This window comes from Protopterus annectens, chromosome 6.part0 (genome assembly GCF_019279795.1).
Source record: "Protopterus annectens isolate FY-2018-M chromosome 6.part0, PAN1.0, whole genome shotgun sequence".
NCBI classification, from domain to species: Eukaryota; Metazoa; Chordata; order Ceratodontiformes; family Protopteridae; genus Protopterus; species Protopterus annectens.
The window spans coordinates 1,134,745,981-1,134,770,548 of record NC_056737.1 but is presented as its reverse complement, the minus strand read 5'-3'; the positions used below and the strand labels follow the sequence as shown (position 1 = coordinate 1,134,770,548).

The window sequence follows — 24,568 nt, the reverse complement described above, 5'->3', positions numbered from 1 at the left end:
TCAAGTTCATCTGCAAGCACAATTCCTGCCAGGAAAGAAAAACACTCTGGCAGACGACTTAAGCAGAAACATCATGGATCCTCACGAGTGGAAATTAAATCCACAAGTCTTCAGCATGATAATGCAAAAATGGGGGTGCCCGGATATAGATCTTTTTGCCTCACCACTGAATTACCAGCTACAAAAATTCTGCACAAGGACTTATCACACACAAGCATGGAAAGTGGATGCTCTTTCGTTCAGCTGGAAAAGCCTAAATGTTTATGCCTTCCCACCTCTGCCTCTCCTTTCAAAGGTACTCCTAAAAGCCAGACAAGAAAAACCACAGATGATTCTGATTGCTCCAGACTGGCCACGCCAGCATTGTTACCCAATCTTAAAGATATTAGCTCAAGGCACACCTTGGATTTTGCCTCAAATTCCACACCTTCTGACTCAGCAAAACAATCAGATACTGCACAGTCAGCTCAAAACCTTAAACCTGGCTGCATGGCAGATTCATTAGCCAAACAGACAACTTCTGTCTCTAAAGCTGTTATGGATGTCCTTTTGGAGGTCAGGAGACCTAGCACCAGGAAATCTTATTCAGAAAAGTGGAAGAGATTCTGTGCCTGGAACCATGCCCTAAACCTTGATCCTCTGGTCCCTAACATTCCTCCGATACTACAATACTTGACTGAGATGCTGGACAAAGGACTATCCTTCTCATCCATTAAGATTCACGCTTCTGCCATCTCGGCTCATTACAACACAGATCCTCCTATTTTCTCTCACCCATTGCTAAAGCAGTACCTCAGAGGGGCTAAAAACATAAGACCGCACTGGAGAGCACCAACACCAACTTGGGACCTCAATTTCGTTTTGGAAAAGCTCACTTTGCCTCCTTTTGAACCAGCCAATTCAGCAGGAACTCTCCCAGATGACCTCAGCGACCACTCCCTAACATATATCATAAGGCATAAAACAAGTTTAACTATCCCTACCCAAGTTAAATCATCCCGTAGCAAAAAATTTTTTGACCCCATTCTGTTTCAAAATGAACTTATGCAAGTCAATTGGTCACCTCTTAAATCTCTCCCAATAGAAGAAGCTGTTAGCTACTTCAATCATACTTTTCTGACAATCCTTGAACATCATGCTCCAATGCGTTCTATACGCATAAAATCGAAAACAGCCCAATGGCTCTCAAATAATACTAGGAAGCTAATCCTTATTAGGAACAAAGCCTGGGCTAAATGGCGTACCACAAAAAACACAACTGATCGCCTCACTTTCAGACAACAAAGAAATTTAACAAAAAAAGCCATCCTACAAGATAAAAGAACTTTTATACTCAGCTACAACAATCATCCCTGCACCAACCACATAAATTTTGGACCGCTATTAACATGCTGTTATCCCCTGGCAAAGTTGCCACACCAAATCCAATTGAGTCTAACCCCGACTGCCCATTACAAACAGCTAATGCCTTTAATATTTTCTTTACCTCTGCCATTCTAAAGCTAGCTAACCAACAAAGCCCTGATACTTCCAAACTATTAACTCAAAGCTCCACTCCCCCTCCATTTCACCTCAAACCCATACCCACCACTTATATATCATCCTTACTTCAAAAATTAAAACCTACGACCCCCTCTGCTGACAAATTACCAGCAGAATTCCTCCAAATTGGTGCAAAAGCTATAGCTTACCCCATCTCTATACTGATTAACAGGACCTTAAAAGAAAGTACAATTCCATCTATATGGAAAGTCTCATACATCATCCCACTGTTCAAAGGAGGTGATTCTACTGAATACTCCAACTTCCGCCCCATAGCATTACTATCTCCACTTGCAAAAATAATGGAGAAATGCATCCACAAACAGTTACTAAATCACCTACTAAGCCACAACCTCCTAGCTAAGTGCCAACATGGTTTTCGCCCATTCCATAGTACTACTACAGCCTTACTATCCTTTATCGACTCTATTAACAAAAACCGCAACAATAATACTCCTTCCTCAGCCTTCTTCGTTGACCTGTCTAAAGCCTTTGACATGGTCAACCACCAACTTTTTCTCCATCGTCTGAAGTCCCTCTCTCTTGACAATCTAGCCTTAAATTGGTTCACATCTTATCTGGACAACCGAAAACAGGCAGTACTCTGGCATAACCATCTCTCTGATCTCCTCCCCACCTCTATAGGAGTCCCTCAGGGCTCTATCTTAGGTCCTCTACTATTCTCTATTTTTATAAATGACCTTCACCTAGCCACTCCCCTATCAACTTGCATTCAGTATGCAGATGATACAACCATCATTTCCTCAGCCCCAACACAGTCTGAACTTTATTCTCTCACACAAAACACCTTCACTACCATAGAGCAATGGTTCTCTAATCATTGTCTCCTCCTTAACCCAAAGAAAACCAAACTCCTGATTTTTACTCCCACTCACTTGTCTCACTCCATTAATTTCACACTCGCATCCAACAATGGCACCCTTATCTCTCCAGACCAAACCACCAAACTCCTGGGTATTACAATTGACAATCAACTAAAATTTGACACTCACATTAACTCTACAATAAAATTGACTAACAGAAAACTAGGTTCTCTCTATAGAATCAAATCTTTCCTTACTCCAGAAGCTTACAATAGCTAGAACCCACTTAATATCTACCCTATTATATGCCTCCCCTATTTATACAAATCTTTCTAAACATAATCTTAACAAACTAGCTACATCATATAACAACATTGCCAGATTTGCTACAGCCTCTCCATACAGGACTCATCATTGCTTCAATCTAAAAAACTAGGGTGGCTAGAATTACTCCATCAAATACAATTTAACCAACTTACAATTGCCCATAAAGCCCTTTACCACCCTGACAACACTCCAATGCTCTCCACCCTCATAAAACCCTATAACAATCTGAAGAACCTACGCTCCTCTAACAAAATACTGATTCATACTTCTCTATCTAATAACACAGCAGGTGACTCCACATTTTCCAACTCGGTTGGTAAAATATGGAATCAACTACCTCAAGACCTCACAACTCAAACATCACTCCCACTATTTAAAACTAAACTAAAACTCTTCTTATCCAACCACTGGCTTTGCTCTTGCAATAACCCTGACTAAACATTCTTACCTCCTTCTTTTTTGATTCTTTACACCCATTCTTTTTCTTCTTATATCTAACACTCTAAATTATCCTCTATATAACTGTTTCTGTTATTCCATATGTAATAAAGGCATAAATAAATATTTTTCAACTTCTTATGAAGTTGTAATAGAGTAATTAAGTTCTTTACTTCTATTTTTACTTTGCTAAACCTCTTACTGTACTCAAATGCTATTACATCCTGCCGTAGGCTTAAAGTACATGTTTTTTTTTCTATTATTATTTTGTATGTTATTTTTCTTTATATTTTTTGGTACATTATTGTTTATTTTTACTTAAGTAGTATTGTAGCGGAGCTTTTCTCCCCGGGCCTCCACTGAAAATGGACATGTATCCAGTTGGACTAGCCTGGTAAACAAATGTAAAATAAATAAATAAATAAAATAAATAAAATATATACCATGGAAAACTGCTCTGCTTCTGGCAATAACCTCAGCATGAAGAGTCTCAGAACTGCAGGCACTAATGGCAGTGGAGCCTTTCATCATTTTCCACCAAGACAGGGTTTCTTTAAGAACAAACCCTACCTTTATGCCTAAGGTGGTATCCAGTGTGGCTCTTAACCAAACTATTCACTTGCCAACATTTTATCCAAATCCCCAGAATAAAGGGGAGAGACTTCTACATTCCTTGGACATACACAGGCAATTGCGCTTCTACTTGGACAAAACAAAAGCTTTCAGAAAGCTTTCAGAAAATCTGAACAATTGTTTGTATCATATGCTGCAGGATCACAGGGAAAGGCTATTTCAAAGCAGACCATTTCAAAGTGGATAGGACACTGTATCTGGTTCTGCTACACACAACATGGGAAACCTGTACCTAGTAACATTCGACCACATTCCACCAGGGCAACGGCCACTTCCACTGCCTTCCTTAGAGGAGTACCTACCAAAGATATATTGGAAGCTACAACTTGGAGTTCAGTCCACACCTTTACCAAGCATTACCATTTGCCTCTTTATTCTAGATCCAGAGCTGGCTTTGCCACTGCAGTGCTGCAAGGCCTCATAGCCACACCAAATCCTCTATAGAGCCAGCCACCCAAACTCAGCTTTGGGATTCTACCCAAGTGTAATGACTGCAGCAGTGAAACAAGATGAACATAGTACAGTTCCATAAATGTAGATGTTCGAGTGTCTTCATTGCTGCAGTCCAGGTTACCCACCCGCCATCCCCTCTTTGTTATCTGGGACTAACCTATACTACCTATGTGGTGTATTTGCTGGTTGCTGAAGGTTTTATTTTTACCTTTTTTGTATGTTTTATTAGCAATATGTATTGCCTACCATTTTTGGGGGCACCTGACATCTGGTGCAAGAAAAACTGAAGAAAATGGCGTTGGCTGCTTCTTATATACCCCTGGCGCACTGACGTCAGGGAAGAGGCGACAGCAACCAACGCCAGAACAAGACTTTGGAACTCAGGCCGACTGCGGGTCTGCCTGACAGCAGGATAACCCAAGTGTAATGACTGCAGCAGTGAAGACACTCGAACATCTACATTTATGGTAGGTACAAAACTGTACTTTTCTAATTTTAATGATATTACAGCTCAGTAAAGATACAGTCTAGGTCAGTGCTGCGTTCTGCATCATGAGTAGAAGTCATGTTACCCTTTCCAGTGGAAATGGAGTATAATAAAAAAATAGTCTGTGATCGTGAAAAGCATGTGAACCAGAAATATAGCTGGGTCATCTGATGCCTTGTGTAGTTCCCAAAACAGGTGCTCCTCTCCACCTCAAATGTCATCTTAAGGTTGATGGAAAAATTATTTTGTACTCCTTTAACTATAGCAAGCAACCTGTTACAGTTACTGTAACACACTGAGTGTTTCAGCACTTCTGCCATGACTACAAATGTTGCCATTTGTTTATGATGCTGTAATATTCTTGCGGCTTATAATCAACACTGGTACTGTATGCCTGCTCATGGTCAGGACATCCGTCCCATAAACCCCCCACACACACACACAGCCCACTCTGTAGTTCCAGCTCTGATATGAACCCTTACATTTCTTACTTCTGTGTAAAAAAGCATATGCCAGTTCCACTTCAGCTTTTCATGAGACAGTTATCAGGAAGTTATTAAATTATACTGTTATTGTCTTTGTATTGACCTTTTATGTTGTTGTAATTTGTGGAGCTTTTCTCCCCGGGCCTCCACTGAAAATGGACATATATCCAGCTGGACTAGCCAAGTCAACAAATGTAAAATAAAATAAAATAAATAAATACTCTGGCACAGAATGCTCATAAGACTGGATATAAATGCAACTCTGTGCTGAGTTTGACTCCACCAGTTTAGTTGCTTCAGATAGTGGCTTCTGGACCATGTAATATTACAACCGAAAAAAATACTTTTTTCTTGAGAAATGTGTATGATTTTTCTTTTGATGTACTGGCAACACAAAGTCATGTTGTAGACATAGACTACATTTTGTCATCTTAAATAAAAGTCATATACTCCACATTGTGAAGGTATGGTATAATGCATCTTTTCAGCCTGGCACATTGTAATACCAATGTAGAACTGTTGGTAGAAACTGTCAAAAAATAGCTTGTAGTTCTGAAACAGTTTACATTTTCCAGCAAAATTAGATTACAAGATTATGATAGTCTGTAATAGACTGTAGTTAGGTTGTACCTGTAGGTACAGAATTAATAGAAAAGCTGGGATAAAACCCTGACTGCCATCTAGATGAAGTGGTTTTAGCATCCTGTGCACTGGAGGAGATAGTTTTGGGAAGGGAGAAAGACTGCCATGACATTATCTTACTTAATTCTGTAAGGGGGAGGGTGTGGGTGTTCCAGGTTTAGATTTTGTTGGACATGAAAATTGCATGAAATTGCTTTCTTTGGGGGGGTAGGCCTTCTGAGTGTGTTACATTGTTTGCCAAGGCAGGAAACATGCTGTTGTTAAGACCCATTGCAGTAGAATCCCTGAGCATGTTACTGGATGTGTGAGTAGGAATCAATTATGGCATAAGCTAAAAATCCAACTTCCCAACCGGTATGACAGCACCATTCCCATTGAGTAACTAGTATGACAGCACCATTCCCATTGAGTAGCCTTGGCCCTTGGGAGGAATGAATTGGCCTTAGGGCTCTTGCAGATTGGCCATTTGAGCAGACAGTTAGGGGCTTGATGTTCAGTTTGTAGGTTTATTGCTGCAAGATATGTTCTCTCCCTCCTGCCATCCAGGTTCTTTGTGCTTAGGTTACAGACATTAAGACTGCTGCAGGATGGTCTCCTCACTTCTGCTCATTGGATGCATATTGACTCTGATAGCCCTGTTTTTAGTCTGCCTTTTTTATTGTTATTAGTAGGGCATACTTGTTTATACGTAGTTTTGGGTTTGATATTTGGATTTATAACAGTTTTCATAAACTGATATTGTTAAAATAGTAGTACTAGAGAGTCAGCCCTTCAAACACACATGAAATGATTTTTAGTGGGGGTTGAGTCTCTTATTTCCCAATGTTTTAATAACTCAGCCCTTCAGGAATATGTTCAGATAAAGGATTTTTACGGGGTGGCTTTGCCTAATTAACTGCTAATATGCAGCCATTCTATACAAACAGAGGTGAGCAGGCTAATCCTTGTCACTCCTCCCTCCCCCCTCACCATCTATAACAGATGCCTGAGCCTCTGTTCAAATTCTATTAACCTGGGGTCACATATGTGGTTTTATTCTTCTCCTACCTATAAGCAGATGAGTGGCATTATTTCCCTTACCTTTTTTTTCTTCAGCCTCGTTTGTTTTGTACTTGAATGCAGCATGCACTTTTTGTTTTTAGTATTATTTTTCTTCCCTTGTTTTAGCATTTCAATTATCCTTTCTGGGTCTTCTGACTTTTTTTAACTTTGCATAATGTTTCTTTAATATGATGACTTAATACACTATTTCTTAACACTGTTTTGATTGTTATATATATATGTGTGTGATTATTTTATCTGTTTGTAGAGTTTTTGCTTCTATGATCAACTTTGTAATATGGTTCTGTGCACTGGGTTTAACTTTTAACAGAATTTAATAAACAGAGTACTTTTGTTTTCTCGCACAGGTCCAGTATCTGGTAGAAAGAGGAGCCATGATTGAGCATGTTGATTGCAGTGGAATGCGTCCCTTGGACAGAGCAATTGGATGCCGGAATACATCTGTGGTGGTGACTCTCCTTAGGAAAGGAGCTAAATTAGGTAAACATTCCATCTGTAACACAAGTTTAGTGCATAAGGTTATACAATATTATGTGCATGTGTACATATACACACACACACATATCAGTGTGAAATCTTAATTTCATTTATTTACTATGAAGCTTTAATTTTTTTCACATGCAGTCACTAGATGAGTTTACTAAATAAAGATCTTTTTTAATATGAAGTAGTGAGCATATCAGACTTACTCTAGCATAGAAAGACGCTTTGATCTAAAGTTCAAAGCATTTGAGTTTTTCAACTGGTTTTTATATCTTAGCAATTTGTATCATACAAGCTAAATAAACATGAAACCTGTTAGTGATTTATTGCAGAACAGGTATTAAAGTATTCAGTGTTCTCATATGTGTTGCAAATGTAGCAGGGTGTTCCAACAGTTTGTTCCCTCCTAGCTGATAAAGATCTAGAAGGGTTTAACAGTATTTTAAGAGGAGGAGAATTACTGACATCCTGGAAAAAGTGGTGGTAGCTATAATACCTAAAGAGAGTAAAAATCCATCAGATCCAGCTTCATACGGGTCCATTTCAACACTAAACCATAATTATTAAGTGTTTTATGTCTATAATGGCTAAAAGAATGGCAAAAGTGATGCCAGAATTGATAGATATGGATCAGTGTGGTTTTGTGGAGGGGAGGCAAACATTTGACAACATTAACAGAACACTCATGATCCTGAGGGAAGCAGAACGTAAGAAAATACCACTTTTGTTGGTGGGTCTTGATGCAGAGAAAGCAATTGATGGAGTAAGCTGTGACTTTATAAGTAGAACAATGGAAGCATTTGCATTCCCTGATAAATTTATAAGGTTGATTAGAAGGATGTATGAGGGATCCAGGGGGGAAATTAAATTGGGTGGGGTCCTCTCTGAAAATTTCTGCTTAAGCAGAGGAACCAGGCAGGGGTGTCCTCTTTCCCCTTTGTTATTTGCATTATATTTAGAACTATTGCAAAGAAAATAAGGGACTCAGAAATTCAAGGATAAAGCTGGTATAGAGTCAAGAAAAGCTGTCTATTTGCAGATAATATTATTTTATACCTGACAAAACCAGAAATGGACATCACAGTGTTGTAGAACATTTTGAGACTGTTTCAGATATTTTCGGGATGCAAAATTAATGAAGCTAAAACAAAGGCGATAGTGGTAAATTATATATCCACACACAAATTGGTCCAGCAATATTCATATTTGTGGGGACATGATAAAATGAAGTATTTAGGAGTATGAATTAAAAATTATTCTGGAGTGGCAGCTACGGATATGTGGAAAGAGACTAAACAAAAGGTAATGCAAAAACTGAAAAAATGGAAGCTCTGTTATTTGGATTTTGATAGTAAGATACAAGCAGTTAAACTGTTTTTATTCCCTTTAGTCTTATACATGTCAGGCATATTTTTATCAAGCAGAGGAGAAGTTGTGGTTAGCAATTAATAAAGAGCTGATTTTCTCTGGGAGGAGAAGACTGCAAGAGTCAATTGGGATAAGCTTATTCTTCTAATAGAACAAGGCAGACTGGGATTACCCGGTTTGAAGAGGTATTTCAGAGCAACACAGTTAACATATACATAGCCTTAAAAAAAAACTATAATTCAAAGTGTAAAGAGATGATGATAAAAATGGGGGTGGCTCAAGAAACAAGGACAGACTGGGATTTTGAATGCAGACCTTTAAGGAGAATAACAATAATCATACAGAATATTCTATTCATAAAGTAATAGAAAGATTTCTAAGAACTAAGCAAACACAGGAATAGAGAAAGGAGATTCTGCCGATAGGGATAACTGCAATTAGGGATACAGACAAAAGGCACAATGGGCTGGAATTTATTGGAGAAAACTGGCAAAGGAACCAAGTTATTGGGAGCAGATAACTACAGAGGGAAAGGTTATAGAATGGGAAGAGGCCAAGAACTTATTTGTACTGCTGCTTAGAGATTGCCCTCCCTATCAAGGATTGATATCAGAGTATAGGCAAAGAGAAAGAAATAGGAGGGTCCTAAATGAAAATCCAGCACTGGTTCTATCAGACTTCTAACTTTCTGGGATTTACTGACTTTCTGTAGTCTATTTCTTTTATTGATCTTAATATGTCTGTCCATCTCTATTAAATCAATAATCTTCTATGCAAGTTATCTGATTCTGTACTACTTTTTGATAACCCCAAACATTCCCAGAGATAGTTGTTTCTATATGCCCAGTATATCTGAATAAGACCTGCTCTTAAATGACTATGAGACACTGTATAGGTTTTAGATGGTTTAGCCTTTCATAATAACTTAAATTTTTGCTCCCATAGGATGCCCTTAGTATATTTCCATTGTACTTTTTCCTGTTTGCTCGTGTTTGTTTTCTTGTAAAGTTTCTATATTGTTATTCCATACTCAAGTTTGAGTCTAATGTAATTAAAAAAACATTGACTTCATTTTTTCTGATTTCTTAGACTTTATATTTTTTATACAACCTATAGTTCTATAACTACCATTAACCAGCTGGTTGATATGCTTAGAAAAACTCAAAGCTGGATCTGCCCATATACCCAGAGTCGTTAAATGAATCTACAGGTTCAATCACTGTATGCTGTATTAAATATTCACCTTTTAATTTATGTCTTCCAAATTTCATATGCTTAGTTTTTGATGTATTTATCAGCGTATTATTCTCCTGTTCCTAAATGGTCAGTTTAGTCAAGTTGTTTTGCAGACATATACCCCATCTGTAACCCATGTAATCAGTGTACTCAGTTTCAAGTCATCTGCATGCAGACTGTGGAACAACTCAGATGAAAAAGATAGGTCTTAAAGATATAATCTAAAGGAGTGTGGACTTAGGACAGAGCCCTGTGGGACACCCTGACTGTATCCAAGAATTTCACCTATCCAGTTGGTGTATGATACTTGTCATGTCCTTTTTGTGTAAGTCGTGCAGCTGTCCATCTTATCAAGAGTACATCAGAACTAGTTGGTCTAATTTACTGATTAGTGTTTTCTGTATAACCCTGTCAAATGTTGAACTTAAATCTATATAAATCGCATCACAAATTTTCATTCATAGCTGTAATTATATTGTTATAGAAGATCATGTTGCAGGTTGCACTACATCTGTTTTCAACATCTGCATGCTGATAAATGTTTTCAAGTCCCAACCTTTCCAATTCTGACAATAACATATCCAGTATTTACCTTCGCCATTATTGTTCCACAACATGAAGGTAGACTTATGGGTCTGTGTGACTCTGGGTTTGTCCTACTCCCCTTTCCCTTAAAGACAGGTTTAATAAGCGCACGTCTCCAATCTTGAGTAGTCTCCTCATATTTGTATGACCTAGCAAATATAGATATAATGGTACTGTAAGTTATTGCTGAAGTGTTTTCAGGTCATTATTACCAATTCCATCTCCTGTCTGTGCTTTGTTTGGATCCAGTTTGCGTAGTTTTTTTTCAATATAATCTAATTTGATTTAAATATTTGAGGCTATCTGGATGTCACTAGGACAACGTATCATCTCTTTGTGGTGCCAAACTGTTTTGCATAAGATTTTGTAAATATATCTATAATCTGTTGTGTCTGAGAATAAATTTAAGAATCTATACACTGTTTATCAATTTGTATGTCTTCACTCCTTCTACATCTTATATATGTATAAAATGGTTTTGTATTATGCTCATTGTCTTTAACAACAACTGCTTCAGATTATACAAAAAGCTACTAGGGAACAAAACATACTAAACATTGTGTTCCTAAAGAAGTTATTGTTAATTCTTGTCCGATTTTACCACCACTGATGTGCAGTGATCATGGGGGTTGTCAATTTTCTTCAAAATTTTCTTGATCTTGTCTCACTCTGTGCTTAATTTGTTTATTTCAGTTTTCAAAGCTGTAGTTTGACCCCTTTTCCATTCTTACATTTTTTTGTCTCTAACCTTAATCAGGTATCTTGTTGATATGGAAATATATCATCCTGATATTGCATGTCTAGATCCTGATGTTAAACTTTTTTTTTGATTTTTTGCACTTAATTTCTCTTTCAAAACTTTCCATGTTCCTTCTGCAGTTTTCCACTAAACACATTGTTCCAATTAGTTTTATATAGTGACTGTTTTGCTTCTATATAATCTGTATTTAATCTTCTGTGCATTGGTTTATATTTCAGTTTGGCATAATTATCTAGCAACAAATTAGCCTTTATAAACCCCCATGATTACTGCACATCATTGGTGGTAAAATTTGACATGAAGTAACAGTAACAACTTTAGGAACACAAAGAAAGTCTAGTGTGTTCTATTCCCTGGTAGCTGTTTTAAAATCTGAAGCAGTTCTTGAACATAACGTTGTGAATAATTTCCTTACTAATGTTGTTGAATCGGTTATTCCAGTCTATTTCTGGTAAATTTAAGTCCCCGGCCAGTATTATTCTTCTCTCCTGTGTTTCAGGTAAGAACTGTATGTTCTAGGTCATCAGCACTTGACTTTGGTGGTCTGTACACCTTAACAATTGATACATGTTCCAAGGTTGTCTTTATTGTCACAGTTACAAAATCTAAAGTATTGGTATTATCATTGAACATGTAATAATCACAGTTCTCATAACTATCTTTAATCTCTATCATAGCACCTCCACCTGTTTTTGTTAATGTCTGTTAGGTAGAAATATTTATACCCTGACAGAACTGGTTTCAAGTCATTGTTCTTTAACCATGTCTTTCAAACAATAAAAGCATCAGTCTTATGGGAACGTAGCAAAACTTCCAATAAAAAATTTTTTTAATTCTCCTAGCTTTAGCAACTGTCAAAGATGCATCAAATGTTGCTGTCTGTAAACTGTTAAATTGTTGACCTGGCAAAAATCCTGCCTTATGTTTGTCAAATATTGCAAAATATCTGCTGCAAAAATTCTCTTCCCTGATCTTGACAGGTGCATGCCATCCTTCCTGAAGATATGTATGTCCAAAATTAGGCTCAGATGCTTTACACATTTCCATTTTTTAAAACAGGACATTTTTTCCCAAAAACTCTTTCCATTCATGGTGACCTATCTCTCTTTTCTGTATGTGATTTGTGAAAAATATGTCCTAACACCTGTACAAACTATGCTAAGGGGGCTGGAAGTTTCCTACTTACAGTCAGAGAATGCTTCTGGATGAGATCATTTGCACTGACATGAATAAAAACAAATCCATACTTCTTTACATTAAGGCAAGTCTTGTCTCACATTTTCTGTTTTTGCTCCTGGCAAGCATACCACTACTTGATGTTAGTTATCTTCTCTGCAGGTGTAAGTATCAGTTCCTCTAATAATTAAATCTCTAATGACAAGAATATCTTTTCTGACCAGATTTGAAGAATCTTCAACTTCTAATTCAGTAATATGTGTTCTATTAATTGTTACAAAGGAATGATCTTCATCACAATCAGTTTTATAATTCTGCTGATCTGATAATGTCATTTTCATTCATTCCTCATTGTATGGGTCTCGGATCCATCTCAACTGCTTTTCTCTAGATTCTTGTATCCGACTCTTAACTCCTCTGCATTACCTCAGATTTTGTTTGCCGCTCTAATGATTCGGTCAGGATTGCCTTCTCTCGAGCGCAGGGAAATTATTTCTTGAAAGTTCATGAGTAATAACTTCAGAATGTAATTTTTCTTTGCCTTTATATAACTTTTCTATAACCCTTCCTGTCTTTACTCACTTATTGCAATTTTTTTATTCTTTCTTTACCTGTTTTGGGGTATTAGTTACCATTATTGGTATTATCTTCTTTCTTCTTTACTTTGCTTGTTAAGGGATCCTCTTTACCGTTGTTGGTAAAGCTACCTTTTCTATGTACTTTTCTTTCCTCCTTCAAAAAATAGTAGTATATATTCTTTAGTGTGTGTGTGTGTGTGTGTGTGTGTGTGTGTATATATATATATATATATGTGTGTGTGTGTGTGTGTGTGTGTGTGTGTGTGTGTGTATATATATATATATATATCTGTAAATATATATATTTTTTCTTTTTCTTTCTGTTTATCTGTTAGATATAGGATTTTGTGATATGTTAGTAGTATGGTTGAAAAGCCTTCAGGTTTTAAGAAGTGCACTTCCTGTGGGCATAACATATCCAACACTGATGATTAATGTGTTTATTGTGTAGGCCCCACTCGTTTAGACTCTCCATTTGCAATTTATCTTGGTTTCAGTGCCAGAGCCATTAGTGACAGGCACAATAAACTAGTTTTGAAGGGCCTTCTTTCTGCTTCAGCACCGCCTTCTTCAGCTTCTGCTTCAGGAGTTCAGCCCCCCTCAAAAAAGTCTCAGTTCTACAAAGCTCAAGGAACATAGGAGGCACTTTCCTGTCTAGTCTCACCAAACTACTGTGATATCAGAGCCACCAGCAAACATTCCGAAGCACTCAGATCTGACATCTGCAAATTCGACTCCTTCAGTCTCTTATGTCTTAAGTTTCTGCTAGACTTAGATCTCCCTTTTTTACAAGAGATGTCAAGAAAGCCATCTCATCCTCCATCCACTTCCTCTTCGATCAGGTCCTCCCGAAGTCTTTCCAAAGCAGATGTGGATAGGATAATGAGAAGATTTCTCAGAGCACAGATCCGGATGGGCGTTTTACTGTCACCATTGCCCATCATATCTGTGAGCCTTAACCCTTACTCACATATGTTCAGTTTTTCTTCTGTGATCTGGCTTACTGTTTCGGAGCCCTCAGATCTGAGAGCTCCAAGAGTCGAAGCGTTTGATCTGAAGATGCCTTATTCTTCTTTGACTCCCTACTGTCTCTCTGACCGTAGTTTTCAACCTCTTAGCACAAAATGTCTGGACAAAGCCCCAAAAATAGGGACAAATTTTAAATATTGCTCTTACAAACTTAGAACGTTGCTAGAATAAAAGGTCTTTTGTTGCCATGAATTTTCTGAAAGATATGAAGTCTGAAACTGAAATGCCTGTCATTTAGTGAATTCAGTCCTCACTGATTTGCCTCAAAACTCCAGAAAAATCACAAACGTTATGAGGAGCAGACCAAAAATATGAGGCAAAAATATGGACTGTTTCTGGTAAATTTAAGTCCCCAGCCACTAATATTCTTCCCTCCTGTGTTTCATGCAAGGACTGTGTGAATTCCTGTAGGTCATCAGCACTTGACATTGGTGGTCTATACACTCCAACCATTGTTACATGTTCCAGGGTTGTTGAAAGATATGTCCCTGACCCATTCGGCACTGACACCCCTTGAACAAGACAAGTCTCAGAGCTGAAGCGTCAGCTTCAGATCTTGGGGATGACTTTGACTCTGAAGCTTTCCGAGCCCTCGCTTCCCCTCAGAGCCTTAGCACTGGACAGCTCTGCTCCAATTCCTCCCTTGGAGCGGGGGACCCGTGGGGGGGGGGGGGCTAGCTTATCTGATGCGAGATTTTCGGCTCAGGTGAGGTTGTCCTCAGCTTCTCCCAGTCTCTCTGCCTTCAGTGTGGTGGAGAGGGCTTTTTCCTGTCGAAGAACTGTTTTAACTCTTACGTCTGTAGATCCTATCCCTGTTCCTTCTTTGGATCCTGTCTCTGAGTCTCTTCATCCTACTCCACAGAGTTAGCCATCTCGTAAGTGCTTCTAGGCAGTTCCAGTTAGAGAACTCCTTGCCTCTACCCCACTGAAGAGTTCCTCTGGAAGAGGTTGTGCAAAAGGTGACACTTAAATTCCCCTCAAGAATCGTTAACTGAAGACACTGAATTTGATGAAGGGGAAGGATCCCCAAGATCAAAGGTGTTGTCTTTGGAGACATTCTAGAAATCCTATGCCAGAAAGGTGATTGGTCCTCCAAAACCCTTTCCTAGTAGTAGTCTGTGTTCCTAGAAGCCTTCAGGTTTGGCCCATCCACGTCCTGCGTTACCCGCCGGCGGATGAGCTTATAGATCTTGTCTCATGCCAGGCATGAAAGGAACTGGATAATGTAGAACCTGTTCCTCTGCATCCAGAGAAAATCCTTGGTGCACCAAAAGATAGGCAGTTTTGCAGAAAAGAAATCCCCATAGATGACATGGTTGTTGTGGCAGCCACCAGAAAGGAAATGGCTAAACAAAGCTCCTCTGTTTATTCCACTAATAGAGAATATAGGAAGCTGGACAGATATGGGAAGCACGTTTATGCTTCTGTGATCTTTGCCTTATGGTCATTTAACTGTTTGGCACACTTTACTAGATTACAGTGGGACTTGATTAAGGAACTCTCTAAGTTCACATCAGCAGAGAATGAGAAGACTTGTTCTTTGTAACTGGCCACCCTACAATCTATATCGAATGCGTCCATGAGGCTAATCTCTCATGCAGCTTGAAGGTTCCTCACGGGCTGCAAGTTCAACCATAACCATTACGCCTGGATGAGATTGTGTGATTTTTGCGGAGCCCTTTAAAGCATCATTCATCAGCACCCCTTGTGATGTATCTTCTCTCTTTGAGCCTGCTATTAAAGAGAGACTTTCCAGCATTGAACAAGATGGAAAGACCTTGTCTGCTGTGGGAATCCATTTTTCTATCCCACAGAGCCCTTTTACAGGAATCAATGCAGTGGTAAGAAGATGTGGTTCTGGAAATCTCAAGGACCTTTTCAAGACTCGTATGGAAATTTTTCTCTTAGAGGCAGAGTGGGCAATAACAGAAGACGGCACCCATGAGGTAGAGGGGGTTTGTAAAACCAGGGGTTCTGAGATTCTTTCTCTGATAGACCCTTTCACCGCTCCTGAAAGGTTTGCCTGACTGTTCTTCTCTGGAGGCAGTCTGGGGACGCGTATCTTTGCACTCAGATGCCTGGAGAAGAGCCATCACAGAAGATTCCTGGGTGCAAAAGATCATATCCAGAGGATATTTCATTCCTTTTTTAGACATTCCTTCACAAAAAAGAAAATGTCTCCACAATGTTCCACCCAATCAGAGTTTCAAAAGCTGCTAAACAAAAGAGGCATCCAAGATGTCCCACCAGACCAAAGGGGATCCAGAATTTACTCAAGGTTCTGTTTAATTCCAAAGAAAACAGGGAACCTGAGACCTATTTTGGATCTTAGTTATCTAGATCAGTTTGTAAGGAACTCCAAGTTTCGGATGGTCACGGTTCAGTCCATTCGTCTTTTACTGGATGTGCTCCATTGATCTTCAAGACACATACTGTTACATAAAAATGGACAGGTGCTTTCAGTGATATTTGTACTTTTGTCTGGGAGCCAGTCATTACCAGTTCAGACCCCTGTCCTTCTGTCTCACCACAGCCCCCCAGGATGTTCACCAAATGCATGGCAGTGGTAGCAGCTTATCTCAGACTGCAGGGATTGAGTGTTTTCTTATCTGGATGACTGGCTTCTCACCGCAAAAAACAGGCATCTCCTAGAAAAAGCCAGGGATTTTTTTTACTACAGTTATCTCAATTCCTGGGGATCACAGTAAATCTTACCAGGTCCTATCTTCAACCAGTCCAAATTTTGGAGTTTATAGGGGCTCGCTTAGATACTGTCAGTTGTCTCACTCTTTTACCACAAAGCAGGGTTCTTACCTTGAGACTGCATGTCAAACAGATTTTCTTTCACCATTCTCTGCAAGCAAAAATGTTTTTTAAAGCTTTAGGTTCTATAGCTGCAGCAATTACCTTAATACCTACCTCTCATTTTCACATGCATATTCTCCAGTAGACTCTCTCAGTACAATGGTCCATTCTTCGACAACCCTTGTATCATCCTGTAAAACTTTTTCGAGTCTGCAGAGACTCCCTACTTTGGTGGATCCAGTCTGACAAAGTTTGTCAGCATTGTACCTTTATCCTTCCTCCCCCAAAGGCCACATGGGGGGAGGGGGCATTTCTTGGGATGGACTGTCGAAGGCACGTGAGTCTCAGAAGAGACCAAATTGCATATAAATGTCTTAGAGATGAGAGCAGTCCTCTTAGCTTTGTAGGCCTTTAGAACTCTCTTTCTGTACATACAGTTGCTATCCAAACAGACAATAGGTCAGTGGGTGTGGTACATCAACAACAAGGGGGAATCAGATCTTACCCTTTTTGCTGGGAAGTAGTGAGAATCTGGCAGTGGGTGATCTCCTCTAACCTCTTTCTTTTAGCAATGCATATACCAGAGAAATCCAGTGTTCTAGCTGTCAAGATCAGCACGACTGATGCCTCATAAGTGGTGTCTCAATCATACAGTGATGAAAATGATCCTTCGCAAATAGAGTCAACCTTGCTGAGACCTGTTTGCCTCTCCTCAACAAGTGCAGCAGGTTTTTTGCCCAAATTCCTCCTCAGGGGAAGTCACAGAGGAATGCTCTAGTCCACACTTGCCCCTCCGGTCTCCTAAATGCTTACCTTCCCTTGCCCCTTATCCCCAAAATTCTTCGTAAAGCACTCTGGGTGAAGAGCAAGGTAATCCTCATTGTTCCTTTCTGACCTCTGCATGTATGGTTCACCTTCCTATGGGTCTCATCTACTGTATCTCCCTTGGACTGTGGACACCATTCCAGATCTACTGTCACATCCATCAGGGATGACTTATCCGGACATTACAGTTCTCAGATCGACCACATGGTTTCTCTAATTCCAATGATGGCTAGACATTCCAGAATTTCCTCTCCTGTTCGCCATTTTTTTTCATCCCCAAATCTCTCTGAGAAAAATTTATGAGAGTAAATGGGAGAGATTCACCTTTTGGGCACAACAGAGAGAGTTAGATCCGTTCACTGCGCCAATCCCCGCTGTTTTATATTTTCTTGCTTCCATTTTCCAAAGTGTTGCTAGTTTCTCCACCATCAAAGTTCAGTTGGCAGCCATCTCTAACTACCATATAGGAGACAATGCTTCCCCTCTGCCTTCATTCAAGCTATGTAAAGCATTCCTTAAAGGTACCTTTTTGCTTAGACCTCCAGTAAAGGATCCCACTCCACCTTGGGATCTTACTGTTGTGCTACAGAGCTTAGTACAGTCTCTCTCTCAGCCCTTGGCCAAATCAGATTTCAGATTTCTTTCTTGGAAGACCGCCTTTCTTGTGGCTTTTACTTCTGCAAGGTGAGTTTCTGAACTCCATAAAGATAGAGTTAACTTGCGTACTAACACCTCATTTCTACCCAAAATTGCCTCTGAAACAAACATCAGTCAAGTTACCAATTTGCCAGTTCTCTTTCCAAATTTTGACAAAAAAGGAGAGTACATGGTTTACCTTTTAGATGTGCGTAGGCAACTTCATTTTTGTCTTCATAGGATGAAGAAATTTAGAAAAACTGACCGTTTGTTTTTTTCAGTAATAAATTGGGAAAACCAGTATCCAATGTTACCCTAGCCAAATGGATAACATTATCTGCCTTCTGGGCCAGACCTTCTATTGATGATTGCTCATTACAAGTTAGATATCATCTCCACAAACAAAGCTGCGTTTGGTTCTCCACAACATCTTTCCGTGAGGGCCACCTTAGGTTATCTGAACTGGGGATTCCGTCCCATACGTTGAGGAATGAATGAAAATAACATCAGATATAAAAGTTATGCACTCACCATAACTATGCATCTGTATTGTCCATTTTCTTTCTTTCTCACCCCCCCCTTCCCCCAATCCATGTCTTTGGGAGTGATCTGTTAAATTTTTTTGTTAGGAACCATAGTTCCTGTTTGAGCCCTTATTTTTGTAACTGTACTGTTTTCCTTCTTGTCATGACTTGTGTGTATATATATATATATATATATATATATCAATCAATGTATAGGGTCTATATTAGAATGTCGAACACTTAGGTTGTCGAATGCCTAAACATCGACATCTAAATGTCAAACGCTCACAACTGCGACCGGACAATTACGCAAATTATTTCCCCATGAAAAAATTTGCTTGGCCAACAAAAAAAAAATACTTTAAAACCACATCCCGACATCAGCCCCCCTAACTAAATATACCAACTTTGAGATTTCTCTACATCAGGGAAAAGGGCAAATCCCTGATGATGGCCAAGCAAACCTTTCCCTGGGAAAAAAATTCACATAATTAGGCGATCTCAGTTTTGAGCGTCAAGGTTTAGGTATGTGTATGTACATGTGTGTGTGTGTGTTTGTGTATATGTATATATATATATATATATATATATATATATATATATATATATATATATATGGTTTACTATTAAACAGTCGAACGGCACTCCTTTGAATGTCGTATAGTCGACAACGGAAGGCCGAAACTGCTAATCGCGAACTCGGAAAAACAATCTAGGAATGGGTTTCAACATGGGCCGAGGTAGGGGAGATGTTTGAAGTTCAGAATAATACGAACACCTACCTCAACCCATGTTAACACCATTCCTAGATTGATTTTCTGACTTCAACATTTATGACCTTCCGGTGTTGACTATATGTCATTCGAAGGAGTGCCGTTCGACCTTTTAATAGTAAACCTATATATACACACACACACACACATATATATATATATATATATATATATATATATATATATATATAGATACACAGAGAGAGAGATTAACAACAAACTCGATATGAGGTAATGCAGTGAGTATGGGGATTATGGGTAAAGGAAGGAGCTTGAGAGTGTGATCCAAGAATTTAGGGAAAAGCAGCCGAGGTCGGATCCAAAATCCATACATTGAGGAAGAATGAAAGTGGGCAACACAGATGCATAGCTATGGGTTGTGTGTAACTTTTATTTCTCATTGTGTATTACATTTCCAAGCATACAGTTCTCATCCAGCTGGCTTTGTACATCCGCAGCTTGAGCCATGTTATTAACTTTTTTTTTTTTTTACCGTCTCTTTTGGAAAAATGCTGCCGTTTTCTGTAGACTGAAGGTTTTCTGATAGAAAAATGATATTACCTGTAATCTGTGTGTTAACAAAGCAGTATCCTTTGTAGTATGTATTCTCTTTACTTTACAGATGTTTATCAGCTTGCTTTTTTTCCTTGTTTGTTGTGAACTTCCTTTCTTTCTTATTTCCTTCTAAATGCTTTGAATCTTCAGACTGCTGAATACTTGTATCCAGAATTCCAGAGTTGTCAGTGGCATTGTCTTGTTTCATAGGGATTGAGTGATTTTTACAGATAGAACTCTTTGCATAACATTATTTATCTCACCAGTGCAGTCATTAATATATGTAACAACAGTTCTCCAAACCATGCCAGTTGCACAAGTGCAATCATCATTTCTAGATTTACTACTAATAACAGTGAGCAAATTCTCCAACCTTTGACATGTGGAACACAGATAAGCCAGTGTAATCAGGTGTTACCTTTAAATATACATAGCATTTATTACACTGTACAAGATATTTGTTTCAGCAAATCATTAATGGCATACTTATAGGTTCATAGATTAGTACTAGGCTAACTGCCCTTGTGGGCCATTTTAAGCCTAGCCAATTACCCTATGTGAGAATCAAACCCTGCACCTTGTCTCTCCAAGATAAACACCTTAACCATTATGCCATCCTCCCACCCTTCATTCATCAGCCCCTCAAAGTACTCTTTCCATCTGCTCACACTCTCTTTGCTTGTATGTTTCCCTCATTATCCTTTATCACCCTTATCCATAAGTCTAATAAGAGTAAGTACACGAAGGATCTGTACCTTGTTTGCAACATAGTACATACTGGACGGGCAGGTTATGTCTCGGACGACACCCTACTCTGAGCAAGCTTCCCATCCATGTGAAGCAGAGTTGGCCCCCGACCCTATTCAAATAACGTTTGGGTAATCAAATTTACCTCATGACTGGTACCCAAGTCCATACTGGATAAAGGGGGCTTTTAAATGCTCTGCCACCTAACTACACTCCCCTAGGTAATTTACCCTGTCATTTACAAACATCCAAACCAAAAAGGTAAGGAATCCATATTCAGCCGCAAATAAAAATATTCTAAAGATAATAATCAACATCAGTTACCACAGAATTCAAATGGAACTTAAATCAACTTCTGTGACAAAAGTCACACAAACAGTATACAACTAAATGCTAAATTAAGTACAGTAAAACTGTTGCTCTGACAGTACAAGTTCTGAAAGTCAGGCAAAGCTATCGCTCACAGTCACATCTCTTTTAAACAGTAAAGTTCAATAAATCACCAACCTAGAGAAGATTGTTTAGATAAGCTTTAGATTATCCTCTGCAGACTATGTGGATTTATAGCTGACTGTGCCCTTTGTGTTGGCTAGAGTTTGCCTGTCTAAAACTTATCCCTTTCTAACAACAAACATTTATTTTATTATTAGTTTTATTATTATTATTATATAGACATTTATTATTTTAATAAAATAAAATAAACAGTTAAAATTTGTTAACTCCTTCCTTTCCATATTCCCATTTCTCCACTAGACTTATCATTAAGACCTTTTTCTTCCTTCTTATCTTACTTTATCCAGTCTGCTCTTCTTTCTATACCCTCCCTTTTTATATATTTACTTTATCCTACTGCTCTTCTTTTTCTACTCCTCCTTCTAGATCACTTCTTTCCTCCTCTACTCCTATCTTCTTTTGCACTTTCCTTCTTCTGACCTTGTATATAGCTATGTACTTTTCCTTGGATTACATTTATTTTTCTTATCCATTGTATCCATAAGTTTGTTTTGCTCTTTATATTGTTAACTTGTCTCTGTTTGTATGTATTTGTATGTTTTGTTCGGGGCTTTTCCCCTTGGGTCTCTACTGAAAATGGGTAATTTCTTACCCAGTTGGACTAACCCGGTTAACAAATGTGAAATAAATAAATAAAACATAAAACTAAGTAAGTCTTCTTGTCTAAGGATATCCCTTCCTTCCTACAAAAAGTGGTAAGAAATGAAATATAAATTCAAATAAAACTGCTCTTACCAGGCAACTCCACAATCGATCACAAACCAAAATAGTATTAGTTTATTATTTGCAATAGTGTATGATGGATCCTGGTCTGTTCTGATACTGCAAGTTGCTTTTATCACATCTATCTTTGAGTATTTTTATTGATCTATCCCCTCCTCTATGCTCTTCTAACAATTGTAGTTCTTGTCTTAATTGCTTTATTGTTTCATTCGATGCTTGATGGCATTTGATTTCTTCCCTTATTTTTCCATATTGCTCTTTGTTTTTGTGCTAAGGATTTATTTGTTATTAATGTAGATGCACAGTACTATATCCTATTGACTTTTCTTATATCACATGAATTTGTTAATAGTCTTGATTACTGTGTTCATCTGTTTTATCAGACTTCTAACATTTTGATTTTCTGTAATCTATTTCTTTCATTGATCTTAATATGTCTGTCTCTATTAAATCAAGCAACTCTTCCCTTAGATAATTTTCTTGTAAACTGAGGGTGCGGTCTTTGTTCTTTTCCTGTGGGCATTCTGCAGAAAGTTCCAGAACATCTTCCTGTGACATATTCTCTTCAGCTACATCCTGTGATATTCTATCTCATTATAGATGGCTCCATTAACTGTGAGCCCTGCACAAAATTGTGTATTGCCTTTGAGGCTGAGGACATAGCTAAAGAATGCCTGCTGGTTGTCCTTGGCCTGGGAAGCCAAATTCATCTCAAATTTGGCTGTGTTAGACTTACATTTTTCTCTGAGTAGTATGTTTAGTTTGATGAGTGTGCTTTTATCCTGCTAGGTGCTGCACCTCCTAATTTTTGTCATGATTTTCTTACTTCAGTTATAGAACTTGTTGATTGATGATGAGATTCCAGCAAGGTAGTTTGTTTTTTAGTTAGTTCTGCAGTTACTTCTGGTGGGTACAGTTGCCTTTATGCAGCAATCAACATAATTTGTATAAGGTTTCTATAAACAGTTCCACATAGGCAGCAGTGTTCTCCTGGTTTATGTAGACTTGAATTTTTTCCAGGCTATCACTTTATGTAGGAATTTAGTCTTAGAGTCATTTTTGAATATTCCAGGGTTAGCTTGGGTTCCGGGTTTTATTTTTTACTTCAAAGGAGACCATTTTGTAGTCTGACCTTACCAGCGTGGACATTACACTAGGGGGCATGCAGCACTCTCCCACATGAGGGAGGACCAGATCCAGTATGTTCGCACCCCTAGTTGACATATTGGCAGTCTGGTCCAGGAACTTTGTATTTACAAAATCCAGGAGTCTATGTGCTTACAGATTTGGTACTGTAAAGTTGCCCATGAATATGGTATTGGGTTGTGTGGTGACGGTTTCCAGTAAGCTTAAGTGCATGTGATGTGTTTCTTGGGGCATTGGAAGTGAGACCTATAGCTTGCAAGTAAGGGGTATGGGATTTTGTCTGTGGAGAAGCTGAAGTGCATCATGAGCAGCCTTCAGGTATATTTATTTTTGATGTAAATTGCGACATCTCCACCTTTAGTCCCTGTTTTGTGTAGTAGCTAATCTAAATGTGTGGATGACATTATAGCCTTGCACTGCCACTATGCTCTCTGCAGCTTCAAACCATGTCTCAGTGACTGCACAGACATCAGCATTTTTTAGAGTGAGGAGAACTTGCAGTGAATATTTTTAGCCTTCTAGCATTGAGCAGTAACATAATTAGATTTTCTTAATTTTGATTTCCTACATCAGAAGTAGTTTCAGTTTTGCATTGCCTAAAAAAGGCACTGTAAGGGAGGATGATGTTTTAACTAATATTCGAAAGCCTAGAGGGTAGAGGTACAGCTCAGCCCTGGCAAAGTGGCATGGTCTGTTGAACATCTCACTCCTTGCTGAAAAATATTGTACCCCCTTAGAATGACATCAGAAACTATGCCAGTTATTAAAGTCAGTCATCTTCTCTTCTTTTTCTGGCATCTTTCTTAGAAGAGGTAAAATGCTGCTCAATACTAGGCTCTTACCAGCCTGGGGGACACATTCCAAGAGCTCCAGGATGTCTCCTTCCATATAATCTATAGAGGTGTGTGTGTCATTTATGCCCACATGAATTACTACTGAGCCATACTGGTACTTGTGGTACAGTGACCCATGTGCAATAATGCGTAGGGTCCTGGCTCCTGATGAACAACTAACCGTGACTTTCTCCTTACTCAGCCTGAATAGGGGAGTCAGTGTGTCTCACAATGGAGTCTCCAATGACCAGAATGTTGAATTGTTTGGTGGCTTGCCTCATGGACTTACAAGTAGAAGTTCCATGAGATGTGGCTGTATGCATTAATGTAGGTGTTGTTTTGAGAGAGTGCATTTGCGTTTGGGGCTGCTGAGGGTATTT

At 38.7% G+C, this 24,568-nt stretch overlaps 1 protein-coding gene across 2 annotated transcripts in view; it reads left to right on the top strand.

Moving 5' to 3' along the window:
* The window catches only part of TANC1 (tetratricopeptide repeat, ankyrin repeat and coiled-coil containing 1), a 3,647,153-nt gene that overhangs the window by 3,394,883 nt on the left and 227,702 nt on the right, over nucleotides 1-24,568 (top strand). For both annotated transcript variants that reach the window (XM_044074752.1, XM_044074753.1), the window contains exon 25: nucleotides 7,241-7,373. In XM_044074752.1, the coding sequence (XP_043930687.1) occupies nucleotides 7,241-7,373 (133 nt within the window). The remainder of the gene's footprint in view (nucleotides 1-7,240; nucleotides 7,374-24,568) is intronic.